The 14,047-nt window shown below is 48.7% G+C and overlaps 1 protein-coding gene across 6 annotated transcripts in view; it reads right to left on the reverse strand.

The window, feature by feature from the left end:
• DNAJC4 (DnaJ heat shock protein family (Hsp40) member C4) overlaps positions 1-14,047 on the reverse strand; it is an 83,678-nt gene that overhangs the window by 48,085 nt on the left and 21,546 nt on the right. For 5 of the 6 annotated variants that reach the window (XM_050960604.1, XM_050960603.1, XM_050960606.1 and 2 more), the window contains 2 exons: positions 6,280-6,418; positions 3,888-3,981 (listed from right to left, as the gene is read on the reverse strand). In XM_050960604.1, the coding sequence (XP_050816561.1) occupies positions 3,888-3,981; positions 6,280-6,418 (233 nt within the window). Of the gene's footprint in view, positions 1-3,887; positions 3,982-6,279; positions 6,419-12,211; positions 12,286-14,047 lie in introns of those variants that run through there. The other variant, XM_050960607.1, reaches the window with a different exon arrangement.

Raw genomic sequence — 14,047 nt, forward strand, 5'->3', positions numbered from 1 at the left:
TTTAAATAGTAAGTTCAAGATTTTCTAAAGCACAATTTTCTAGGGGACGCCTGTGTACTAATTTTTAACTGGATTCATGCTCTTAAGTTAATTAGTTGGTTTCAAAAATCCCACCCCAGGGGTTCAAGGGAAGGGCCAGAACCTGCCTGCTCTCTTATTCATTTGCATCAAAGTAGCCCCTGGACAACGGGGTGGGATTTTTTAAATCAACTAATTGACTTATGAGCACAAGTGAAAAGTCAGCACCCCCGTGGTCCAGCGCTAAGGCAGGATCCAGCTGTGCTAGGCACTGTCCAGACACTGAGCAAAGAGACAGACCCTGTCCCACCTTTAAAGGGCCTGAACTACAGAGTTCCAATTCTCAGCCTTATTTAGAATATCAGGCCTCTTTCAGGTGTCTTAAATTGGGGTGCTGAAAAAAATCACTAGTCAACATCTTAACCTACAACAATTATGAGGACACCAAAATATTGTAAGGTTGTTTCCTGTAGAGCTGCCTCCTCTTCCCTCATCCCAGTGGCTTGGCAAGAGACTGGATGTAATACAAAACTTGGCTGGGTTTGCTTATCTCACATTTGCTCTACTTCGTATATTTGTAACTTTCTATTCTGGGAAAAGTTTTTTTGAGAGGGAAATAAAGCCATAAACAACCAAGTAAAGCAGCCTTGATGACAATATACAAGGCACCCAGCTAGAGGCAAAGCAGAGCACATTTCTGTAGGAGCATAACTACATTATTATGATTTCTTAACATCTTCTCCCAGTTATTTCACATTAAACAAACAAGTCTCCTGGTTCTTTTCTAATTAAGATGCCACTCTCCTGGACTTGCCATGTAGGCAACTCAGAATTGGCAGCTTCCTATTCCCAGCTACTGCGGAGTGGTGCTGTTCAACAGCTGTTGTGTACCACCCCAGAGGTGGCTGCATTTCTAAGGCAACAGGGGTGTAGGGACGATGGGTTCTATCCCAGTTCTGCTGACTTGATGTGGGACCTTGAGCAAATTCCTTCCCCACTCTATGGCTCAGTTCCTCTCCCTGCCCCATCCCCCACATTTGTATCATTAAATGGCACGTTCTTTGGGGCAGGGACTGTCTCACTTTGTGTCTGCATAGTGCCTGGTAAGACCGGGGCCCAAATCTTGGCTGAGGGTCTGTGCATTATCCAGCATGAGGGGGGACCCATTCTGAGCTGGGAATCCATGCAACACCCAGCACTACGGGGGCTCTGATATCAGCTAGGGATCCATGCAGAATCTGGCACACTGGGAGCCCTGATCTCGACTCTGGGTCTTTGAAGCACCCAGCACAATTGGGGTCCGGATCTCAGCTGAGGATCCGTGCAGCACCTGGCTCAAGCAGGGCCCCGATCTCAGCTGGGGATCCATGCAGTGCCCAGCATAACTAAAGTCCTGATCTCAGCTGGTGATCCGTGCAGCACCTGACATGATGAGTGCCCCAATCTCCACCAGGGACTACTCTGATAGAAATCAGAGAGCATGTGGGTTCTGGCCCTTCTCTTAAATCCATGGGGTGGGATTTATGAAACCAACTAATTAATTTAGGAGCAGAAGTCCCATTACATGCCACCACCCAGGAGCCCCAGTCATGGCCCAGGACCCCACTGTTCCAAGTGCTGTACAAACACAGAACAAAGACAGTCCCTGTCCCAGATAGCTTCCACACCATATGCTCAGCCATGTTCTACTGGACACCAGCAGGAGTTAAAGGCAAGCACATGCTTAAGTTCTGTATGGACCTGGGCCCGTTCTTAATAATGTGCGGGATTGAGAGCTAAATCCCTACGAGCAGAAAGCACAGGAAGGATGGCCTGGTGGTTAAGCTGCTGCTTTAGGACTCAGGAGACTTGGGTTCAATTCTTGCTCTGCCATAGACTTCCTAGGTGACCCTGAGCAAGTCACTTAGCTTCTTCTTGCCTTGGCTCCCCGACTGTACAATGGGGATAACAGCACTGCCATGCCTTACAGGGGGCTGTAGGGAGAGAGACATTGGGAGGTGCTCAGATGCTGTGGGGATGAGGGCCAGATAAGCACCATAGACAGAGATACCGAAAAGACTCTGTGTATGTCTGCCTTCAGGCTTGAGCCTACACACTCAACCTAATATCCAGCTGAGACACAGCTGCCCCCTCCCGCCCCACATAACCAGCTCTTTGCACACCTGCTGTCAGCATCGTCTGGACACACAATGCATGCAAGCGGCTGTGATAAGGTTCAGCCAGATTTCCTCCGATGGTGACTAACAGCTGGGGCTGAGTGTTCACAAGGTGTGCATGAGGATGATAGCCAAGGAGGAAATTCCTAGGTCAGCTGGGAGTAGTGGAGCAGGCATCAAATGCTAAAGCCATAGCTGGTGCCCAAGCAGGAGGACATTTTGGAGCAGTGTCTGGGTGTCCTCTAACAGGAAAGGTCAGAGGCGCTTTGAGGGGCTTAACAATGAACCAGGCTGACGTCAGAGCAGGGCAGAGGAGAACAGCCACAAAAATGATTGGAGGACAGGGAACAAAAATGTACAGTGAAAGACTTAAGGATATTCATGTGTTTAACTTATCAAAAAGATCAAGACTAGACTTGATTACAGCAGAGAGAGGCAGGACAAGAACTAACGGCTGGAAGTTAAAGCCAGACACATTCCAATTAGAAAAGCACAAGTTTCTAACAGGGAGGGTGACGAACCACTGGAACAAAGTTCCATGGGAAGTGGTAGACTCGTGGATTTTTAAGGCCAGAAGGTACCACTGTGATCATCTAATCTGACCTTCTGTATAATACAAGTCCCATAGGATGTCCCAGAATTAACAGCTGCTTGAACTAGAGCAGCTGATTTAGAAAAATATCCATCTTGATTTAAACATTCCTAGCAAAGAATCCACCACAGTCCTTGGGAAGTTGTTCCAGTGGTTCATTTCCCTCACTGGTAAAAAATTACATCTTAATACCAGTCTTATTCTGCATCTCTTGATGTCTCTCTCACACACACACATGTATGCACACACGCACACTCTGCACCAGATTGGAAAACCCAACTAAAATGTTGCCTCTTCCCTTTGGGAACGCAACACAGGGTCCCCCTCTGAACACTTCCTGCCCAGCAGTGCCCTCTTCAGGGAGGAAGGGGAATGTCAAAATGTATCAAATGCTCAAAGGCATCAGGATGCAAAGAGTTAACGGTAGGAGGAAAGCTTTTTCAAACCTCCTTTTGCTAGGAAGTTCCATGTGATTTCCAAACATATGGGGGTGTTGACAATTCCCTTGGCTGGGCTGGGATCCTCCCCTAGTTCAGCACAGGCTCCTGCATTCCCGGTACCATTTGCTGCTTGCGTAACACAGGGGCCCCATTAGTAGTGGGAGTGGAGGTCACAGAGGGTCAAATATCCCAAGCAGAATTGATTATTATTTATTTGCTCTGGTGGCTGATGGAAACTGGCAGCAGAGACAGCAAGGGCTAGATGAAGGATGGAGAAGCGGGGAAGCCCCATACCCTATTTGTTTAACTGGCCAGGGTCTACCACTACCATGTATTAAACCCACACCCTTCGCAGAGCTGGGAAGAGAACCCAGGAGTTCTGACTTCCAGCCCCGATCTATTGATGAAAAGTGCTAGATAAGATTTTACTGTCATTCTTCTTATTACTACTCTAACCCACACTCCCTCAGAGCCAGAACAGAAACTGACTCCCCACACTCCCCTTGTAGAGCCAGGAACATCACCCGGGGATCCTGACTCCCCGGCCTTAAGCTTAACCACTAAAACAGACATGTGCTGTGCCAGGATGCAGTCCCCCAGCCTTTGCCAGCTCTCACACCCTGTTAGCCAGGCCAGGCCCACAATGACAAACACTGGCATAGCAAGAGTCACATCCCATACCTTCTTTGACTTGGTGAAGAAGGCTTGCTTGATCTCTTCCAAGGTGGCGTCTTGTTTGATTCCCAGCAGGTCATAGTAATTGCTGTGGACAGACCTAGGGGGAAGGAGGCACAGATACATTCATCTCTCTGAGCCCCCATGGCTGTAACAGTGAGCCAGTTCCAATTCCTTCCTCGTTCAGCCAAAGCAGAGTTTAGGATCTGGGCTACAGACCTGTTACCGGGGCTGGACTGACAGCTCTGGGGCACAAGGACAGTGGAATGGCAAGTTTCCCTCATCCCCAATATGTCTGTACTGGTGGGATTCTATGGGGAGAAAAGAGGAGGTCAGAGCCTATGGCTCTCTGCCAGAACTCCCCCAGACTGCTGGTGATGGGGGACACTGGAATGAGATAGTAAAGATTGATGCTCTTGCCCCTTCAGTTGGAGTGTTTCTCCACTCTCCAGAGCCACGCAGTGCTGTTTCTGTTAGGAGGAGACGTCAATGCTACAAGTCCGGTCTGTTCTGGAGACCTGAGACTCCATGTTCTAGTGGACAGAATACTGGAGTGGGGACACCTGGGTTCTATTCCCAGCTCTGCCGGATAACCTTGGGCAGGTCCCTTCCACTCTCTGTGCCTGTTTCCTGATCTGTAAAACAGGGATGATGCTACTGATCTCCTTTGCAAAGCACTTTCAGATCAATAGATGAAAAGTGTTAGATAAGGGCTAGGGATTTATTATTATTATAATTGATACAATCTGGCTTATTTGCAAAGAAAGGGCACAAAGACCTGTTTCCCTGAATGCAGCAGACACAAACAACAGAAAACTGGCTCCTTGCTGCAAATCCCCATGTCTGCCCCTCCCGTGGGCTCTGCGCCCAAGAAGCTCTGTCTCTCTGCTCCCTCTCAGGGTCCCATTCAAGACTGTTTCCCCTGGCTACCTGTCTCTGACACACAAAGAGTGCAATTGATCTCCTAGTGTCTGCGTTTGCAACCCAGGAACCCCTTCAGCCTACAGGGCTTAGCTCTGGCCTGCCAACAATCCTAGGAAACCTATGGGAATTAGACACCCAACATCCATGAATTTTCAAGGGTACATAAACCCTAGCCTAAATATGCACACCTCTTACCGAAACCATCCCTGGCTATATCCCACATTGCTATGGTTTTCAGTACACCTGCCATCTTCACACCATCACTACCCAAGGCACAGCAGTGGGAGAGGGCATGGCCTGTCTTCTGGCAGAAAGTGCCAGGGCTATTTGTTGCTAGGTTAGGTGACAGGGCCATGGCTACTGGTGTGAGGCATTTACAGATGGAGCTGATATTGGATGAAGAAAGAAATACAGCTCTGCAATTTCCAAAGTGATAGGTATTGAGCAAGATCATTCCAAGGGAGCGGGGGAACTAACTGGGTTGTGCTACTAGAAAGAGAGAGAGAGACAGAGAGTGTGTGTGTGTGTGTGTGTGTGTGTGTGTGTGTGTGTGTGTGTGTGTGTGTGTGTGTGTGTGTGTGTGTGTGTGTGTGTGTGTGTGTGTGTGTGTGTCCTGGTTCTTCTTGAGCTGCAGCAGATTCATTAATAACCCAGTCGTCAGGGCCTCTGTGTGTACGTGTGTAAGCAAACGAGTTGATGTGTTAGAGTGTGTAAACAAGCGTGTGGGTCAGAATACACAAATGCAAGCAAACATGTGAGTAAGCGAGCCAATGCATGTGTGAATATTTGTGAGGGAACACACATGTAAGTGAATGGGTGTGATTCTGAGCAAGTGAATGCATGTGTGGCTGTGTACAGGAGCAAGTGCATGTAAGGGTAAGAGACTGTGAACAAGTGAGTGAATGCGTAAGAGTGTGAGCAAGCAAGTGCACAGCTAAGAGAATGAATCTGTTGGTCCTCCTTGAAGGAGAGATTTATTAGTAACCCAGTGTGCGTGTGCAAGAGAGCAAGTGTGTGCACACACAATCAAGAGTGTATGGGTGAGTCTCTTTCTCTCTAGAATAAGAGATTAATTAGTAACGTGCTGGACCAAGCGTTTGTGCGTGTGTGTCTAATATTTCCCAGCTGTGTACATGTCATCTCCATAAACTTGCAGACGTAGGTCCCTTTCCGTTGTTAGTTACACAGGCCCAGAAGGGGGATGAAACACTGATGTTTTTACTGTTTTCTCCTATTGCCCTTTTGTTTGTGATATAAATCTTGTTAATTTGGCTGGAGTCTTTGCAAGCCAATCAGGTTTTAGTTAAGCAGGTGCAGCCCTTGGGACGGACTTGTGTTATGCTGCGTGTTGCTTTACTCTCATCCCTCCACCAAAAGCAGAGTAAGAAGGCATAACCCAAAAAAGAGATACTGAAAGACAGACACAGTAGGAGATCGTGCTCTGGTGCCCCAACACCACATTTCATCTACTCACCAGTTTGAGAGTGTGGTGGAAAATGCCCGTTGTGTAGCACTTCTGCACCAAAAGCAGCACTGGCAGACTAGGTGGGGGATGGACAGAGGCATTTTCAGAGCCAGGGAACAGCACGCAGAGAGCTGGAGGTGATTCAGATCTGCAAGGATAGGGAGAAAGAGACGGATGTTGCAAAAGCAAATGGAAACAACTGATGAAGTGCTGGCTCTTTGAAACGAGCCACTGGTCATTTACCAGCCTAGGATAAACTTCCAAGAGGGGCAAATAAGAGGTCATGCACCAACTAAGCCCTGCTTAGCTGGGTCCCAACTCTCCATACACTTCTGCACATGCTGGATCTACATGTGGCAGTAAACTTATGCACTTGTGTAAGTTAATGCATGATCAGGGCCCTGGTGTCAGGGGCTTTGTGCTAGCTCTCTGCCTTCACTCACAATGTGCATTAGCCCTGGCTATGGTCCCCGGTCACACTACATCTCCCATAATGCACCATGGTCTCCCTTCTTGCTGATCTGCTGCAGCGCCTCATGGCAGTTATATTTCAGGTGCCTCATGTTCCTACTCTCTATGGGCTGGGCTTCCTGGTCAGACTATGTTTCCCAGGATGCACAGTGGTCTCTCCTCCTGGAAAGACACCATGGGAGTCATGGGAGATGTACTCTGACCAAGGACCCTAGCCCATAGAGGAGTATGGGGACGTGATGCACCTGAAGTATGTTGGCTTTTGGGCAGCTGGTATTTTGACAGGAGGCAGATGCTTTTCAGGAAACATTTTAATAAAGCCCCCAATTTTCTATCAAAAAAAAGTAAAACTTTCCATGTCACCTTTTATTTATTACTGCACCAGCCCCACACTCCTACCCCACCAAGATCATAAGCTGCCATCACTGCAAAGGGCTTCCTGACCACACAGGCACAGAGAGAGAGGTAGTCCCTGCCCTGAAGAGCTCGCAGTCTGACTAGGCAAAAAAAGGGTTATACCCCCCATTTTACAGATGGGAAAACTGAAGTAGTAACTTGCCCAAGGTCATGCACGGAGTCTGTGGCAGAGCTGGCAACTGAACCCAAGTCTCCTGCACCCCCACCCAATGTTTTAAATACAGAATGGAAGGGAGTCTTGTGGACAAACAACACTGGGGGCCACGCTCAGGCAAAACTCTCACTGATGTCAAGCAAGAATTTTTGCCCAATTGCAGCATCAGGCATACAGCCGTGCATTGCCCTCAACACACCCCAAGAAATTGCAGCTCTGCATTAAGCCAATGACTCAAATCTAATCTCATGCTTCAGGGCTTCAGCTGGTCACCTGCAGGGGTTAATTTTATCCCCGAAGTCCATCTGTCTTCTGGGTTGGTACGTTTGTCTTCTGCTGAAGCATCAGGGACAGGCTGCAGCTGGAGCTGGGATCCTTACTGGGATGGACCAACGCTCTGAGGTGGTTCAGGTAATCCTTTACCTCAGATGCCTGGCTGGTGTATTTTAATCCCATGCTCAGGGTCCAACTGATTGCCAGATCTGGGGAAAATTCCTAACCTGACCCCACAATCAGATTGGAAGGGACCTTGGGGGGTTTTCATCTTCCTCTGCAGCATGGGATGCAGGTTGCCTGCTGGGGACATACCTCATCTCATCAAGTCCCTACCACTGCAGGGGCCTCAGGCAATGGGGACCCTCAGTCTCTGCCTGGGGCACACAATAGTTTAGTCCATTGAAGACTGAAATGCTTTGCTCTTCTAAAGTCATTGGGCTCAATATAGGGGTAACTGGATGAAATTTAATGGCCTGTACTACACAGAAGATCAGACTACATGATCCCTTCTGACCTTGAACTCTATGGAATCTATGAGCCCCAGCTGCCCCTCCTGACTAAACTGGGGAAAAGATGCCTACAATCATCAACAACAAATAATAATAGATGGGAACTTTCATCATGGAACCCAGAGCCCACATGCATCCCCAAGGGAACAGCCTCGCTTCCCGTTAGCACAGGAGCCAAGCAGAAGCAGGCTGGGAAACATGTCATTCACCGGACAAGCCACTCTTGCTTGCCAAACTGGTGCACAGCCCAGGCGCTGATGCTTGGGCTGCATCCAAACACCTGCCTTCATAGTGTCTCCAGCACTGAGCGGTTCAAAGATAATGAGCCAGGCTCCAAAAATCACAAGATTGACTTCACAATCATGACAGTGTTTAAAAAAATTGCATTCTGGTTTCTGAGCCTTTGGGGTGCACATCTTTGGGTGCTGCACAGTTCACAGGGGCCTGGGAGGGGGGACTCCAGGGGTCTATTCCCAGCTCTGGGGCAGGAGTGAGGTCTAATGAGTTAGAGTGGAGGGCTGTCAATTAGGACATCTGGGTCCTATCCCCAGCTCAGTGATCTTGTGAAAGTTATTTCCATTCTCTGTAAGCTGGATCTCTGCTCCCTTGCTGGGCTATGGATCCTATCCAACCTCTATCTCCAGGACAGAACCCAGAACAGGATCTCAGCTAAGGATTCTCCCAGCAGATAAGGATTTGGGTGAAGGAGGTAGGGAGAGTGGCAGCTCCCCCCTGTGTGAGGGGGTGTCCCCCATGCTCCCTAGATTTAACCCTGAAAGGCTCACAGCTGATTTCACTGCAGCTCAATGTTGGAGGGACATGAAATTTGCCAAGGATAAGACAAGATCATGGGGAGGGAAGCAGAGGTGCACGCTGTGGGATGCCAGAGCCTGCATGCCCTGACAGAGATAATAGCACTGAGCTAATGTATGACTGTGCAGAGCAGGGGGAAATGGGAGTGTGGAGAGTGTGCAGGGGGATCAGTGTTCAGAGCATGGGGAGAGCAGGGCGGTGAGGCTCTTGTTAAGGAGACTCTGCCGACCAGAACAAACAGGCAGGCATTCACGTCATAAGCGGCCAAGAATAACACGACGGTCAAATTCCAGACCCTCATGCGGCAGCTGCTGGAAGGATGGGGTGGGGGGCAGCTTGTGCCATTCTGCCAACCCCTCCACATGTGCTGATGACCCTGCACAGCAGTGACCCCTCTCCCTCTCACTGGCAAATTTCCTGTGAACCCAGCTTGGCATGGACCTGACAGCTGAGGGAAGGACTGCCTTGCAGGAAGAGTCCAGGATGAAGAGTCAGGACTCCTGCCCTCTGTCTCCAGCTCTGGGATGGGACTGGGGTCTACTTCTTAGGGCAGGGGGGCTGGGAGTCAGGTGGGGGCAGGGGGTTTGGAGAGGTGGCTGTGCAGCATCTGGTACAATAGGGGCTCTAATTTCAGTGGGGGCCTTTATAAATAATAAGACCAAACTATAAACAGTAAGACAGTGAAAACCTCAGACTAAGATTTGGGCAGCAATGTAGTGCAGTGAATTACACCCTATGGAATCCTGCTTTCTTGGTTCTTTGAAAGGCTTCAAGCACAGCTCTCCACCCCACCCCCAACTCGGCTGTTCAACAAAACAGCGGCCCGGCCACCCAGCGTTAAATAAAAACCCCTGTTAATCACCCGAGCAAGCAGCACATGAAGGAGAATTGTGGAACGCTTCAAATGAGGGAGTTGGGCTTTGTGAAATGAGGGATCAGCAGCTTTCCTGGGCTCAAACATTTTGAGTGCTGCTGTGCGCGTGTTAACCCTGCACTGACTGCAGGGCTGGCAAAGGAGAATGACCAAAGGACTGGAAACCAGGCCTGCTAGTCGGAGACTCCAAGAGCGTATAAGTTTATAAGTATTTATGTGGGGAACAGAAATTGGATGAAGGTCTCTTCAGTCTAGCAGCCGCAGGTCTAAGAAGATCCAAGGGCTGGAAGTTGAAGCTAAACAAATTCAGGCTGGAAACAGGGCACAAATTTTTAAAGCGAGGGTCATTAACTATTGGAACAACTTCCCAAGGGCTGTGGTGGATTCTCCATCACTGGCAATTTTCCATTCAAAACTTGATGTTTTTCTGTAAGATCTGCTCTAGTTCCAACAGGAATTAATTCAGGGCTGGCCTATGGCCTGTGTTACACAGAAGGTCAGACTAGATGGTCAGTGGTCCCTTCTGGCCTTATGATCTGAGAATCTATGGCTTGTGTGAGCTCTGGGGAACCCAGTTTGCTTGCAAGACACAACCTTGTGAGAAGTCAACACAGATGATTGTCTGCTTCACACCTAGGCAAGTCTCACCTCCAGAACCTCCCACTGCAGCCTTTAGGCAAGGGGCTGGACTGACCCTTGCAGCAGACTCTAGCCTGGACTGTAATCACATCCCAGCATGCACTTTGGGTGAAATTTACCCTTGTGCAAAGGTCCAGTGTGTGGCCTATGCACCACAAAATCCCTCTCTATGGAACTTAAATCAGTGGTTCTCAAACTTTTGTCCTGGTGATCCCTTTCACACAGCAAGCTTCTGAGTGTGACCCCTCCTTATAAATTAAAAACACTTGTTAATATATTTAAGACCATTATAAATGCTGGAGGCAAAGCAGGGTCTGGGATGGAGGCTGACAGCTCGCACTCCCCCATGTAATAACCTTGTGACCCCCTGAGGGGTCCCGACTCCCAGTTTGAGAACCCCTGACTTAAATGGTGTATAGTCACTGGGCTAGAGAAGGATCTTATTGTTAAGGAGCTGAACAAGAACTCAGGAGGTCTGGGTTCAATTCCCAACTCTGTCACAGATCCCCAGTGTCACTTTAGCTGGGCCTCTGTTTCTCCATCTCTAAAATTAGGAAAAAACTGCACAGAACTTGGATTTGGCTGTAACATGATAACTTCTGAAGACCACATCAGAGCAATTCCTAAATTTCATGGAATGTTCTAGGCATCAATGGCCAGAAGCCTATGGATTTTGATGACAATCAGAAAACTAGATAGGGGGACACCCAGACGCCCTGTCATCTGTTGAGCAGACCCAGCAGGTTCCACCAGAGCTGTAATTGCACCTCAGCTGTGCCCATCCCCAATTACATTTAAAATATTGGCAGTCTGGATGACCTATCTCCCAGAGAGAAAGAAAATAAATAATCCTAGAGAGGAGAAGGTGGAGAACGCAGAGAATGGGGGACCCTGACATGGGGAGAGTGGGGAATGGGGGCACACAGATTCCTTGGAAGAGGGAAAGCAGGCACAGAGAGTCCCTGGCATGAGGGAAGGGGTGGAGGGAGTTGCAGGGAGCCCCTGAAATAGAGGGGGATGAGAAGGTGGCATCCAGGTAGCTTGGGAGCTGCAAATGGAGGAAGGCAAGGAGCCCCTGATGTGTGCAATCAGCTCGGCAGACAGACACAACAAAGTGAGTGATCTTCTGTCAATTCTTCCTTTGCCTGTTTAGACCGTAAGCTCTACAGTCCAGGGACTATCTCCTACTCTGTGCAGCGCCCAGCATGATAGGGGCCTCGATCTGCCAGTGGGACTGTGCAGTGCTTGCCATGACATGGGCCCCCAACACTGGCCAGTGCCCAACGCACAACAGGAGAGCCTGATCCTGGCCAGGAGCCTGCACAGCACCTGGCACAACATGATCCCAGCAGTGGGACCTGTGCAGCATGACCGTAATAACAATAATTTGATTTTCAATTTGCATCCCCATCAAACAGTTAAATTCATCGCCATGGCAACTGAGCCAGGACCCTTTCTCATCATATATCCAACTCTGAAAAGGAATCAAAGCTATCCTGCCTTTTTTTATAATGATTTCCCATTCTGAAAGCAAGCCAGCTAGCTGTAACTGCTCGTCGGGTGGACAGAAGATTAGCACGGAATAATACAAACTTATCTGCCTGGCTTTTTGTGGCAGATGTATTTCTAAACCAAACAAACACAAGAGTCTCCAACTAGCAGCATGGATTGTACAGTCTGAGACTCGCCTGTCAAGGAGGTTATGAATGGGGTCATTTTTTTTGCCATTACAGATAAAAGCAGAGCTGCTGTCTGTTTGACTTTCCAAAGCTCCTTAGAGTTGCTCACCCCCACTCCGTCACAAGTCTGAGGCAGCCCCAATAGCTGGAATTTCATAGTTCTCGGTCTTGTGAAGTTAAAAATAATCTCAGTGAGAAGTGGGACACTGGCAGCTAAGGAAAGAAAAGAAGGGAATTTAGACAGGATATCAGAAAGTGACAGCACCGGGAAACAGCTGTGGTTCGCCAGCACAGCATAGATCCCGTTGATGTTTCCCTTTCATCCTCACCTGCTTCCTTTGTACTAGGGAGAAGGGGGACCTGCCAAGCACATGGGATGCTTCAAAATGATATTTGGCATTAACCCTGGGAGCAGGAAGGGGAGGAGGGGAAAGATGATAATGCAAGCAGCTATGGTACTGGAAGCATGGGACTCAAACAGTAATCACGTTTGTTCACTATATATAATGCTCAAACCTAGACACACTGCTGCTCTGGCTGGGTTCTGAGACACAGAACACAATAAGCACCACTAGAGGGTTCACAAGCTATTTAAAGGGATTCCTGTATGAAAACACTGCCGTGCCAGGCATAACGCCTGATCACTCGTTCCATCTAGGATGATGGGTTGTGAACCTTGGCTGTCCATAAACCAGTCAAATTAGATCTCCTGTGAATGCCAGTCAAAACAGATCTCCAGCAAACTACCCCTCATCCCCTTGGCGTTTTGCAGGACTCCACACTACGGGATGACACCTAGACCTGGTGGCTATCCGTATGCATAGGTGAATTATTCACACCCAACCCCCACAAGCCCCTTCCTGTAACAAGCAAAGCTCAGAGATGGAGGATATTTGGGGCCGGTCCTGTGCCTTGGGGAACAAATCTCAAACTGTTGAATTACATTTCATATATGAGACATATGACTGCGAGAACACAGTCTTCTTTGTTCAGGCAGGAGGGAAGAGAGGAAGGTTGAACCTGGGTTGGGACTCAGAACACTGGGTTATTCTCAGCTCTGGCAGTGACCTGCTCAGTAACCTTGGGCAAGTCACTTCTCTGCTCTGTGCCTCAGTTTCCCCCCACATCTTCTGTCTATTTAGATTATATATTCTCTGTAACAGTGCAGCCCTCGGCATAATGGGGGGCCCCGACCTTCACCTGGGGGAGCGGTCTGTGCAGTGCCTGGCCTAAGGCTCCCCCTTCAAACTCCATCTTCTTTCAGAAGAACTGAAAGAACATTCTGCAAGGGACAGGCAGACAATAGGAAAGTGTGCTGCATTCCCAGATGTCACTCTAAGACTGGATAGGCTTCTGAAGTTGACAGGCAAGGTTCCACTGGCAATGGTTCATATAGGCACTAATGACACTGTGTCACAGGGTATCTTGCATATAGCAGATGACTTCAGGGAACTCAGGAGTGTGGTGAAGAAAAAGAAAATTCAAGCTATCTTCTGACAGAACAAGGAGAAATGGTCTCAAGTTGCAGTGGGGGAGGTTTAGGTTGGATATTAGGAAAAACTTTTTCACTAGGAGGATGGTGAAGCACTGGAATGGGTTACCTAGGGAGGTGGTGGAATCTCCTTCCTTAGAGGTTTTTAAGACCCGGCTTGACAAAGCCCTGGCTGGGATGATTTAGTTGGGAATTGGTCCTGCTTTGGGCAGGGCATTGGACTAGATGACCTCCTGAGGTCCCTTCCAACCCTAATATTCTATGATTCTCCGAGATCCTTCCTTCCCATGAGCGAAGGAAGGCAGAAGATTCAGGAAGTGAACCACTGGCTAGGTAAGTGGTGGAGGGTTTTGGTTTTGTGGAATACTGGTCAAACTTTTATGGGAGAGAAGCTGTATAGTTTGGATGGCCTCCATCTCAGTAGGAGGAAAACCAATCTCTTCGAGGGTAAAA

Source organism: Gopherus flavomarginatus, chromosome 6 (genome assembly GCF_025201925.1).
Source record: "Gopherus flavomarginatus isolate rGopFla2 chromosome 6, rGopFla2.mat.asm, whole genome shotgun sequence".
Lineage (NCBI taxonomy): Eukaryota > Metazoa > Chordata > Testudines > Testudinidae > Gopherus > Gopherus flavomarginatus.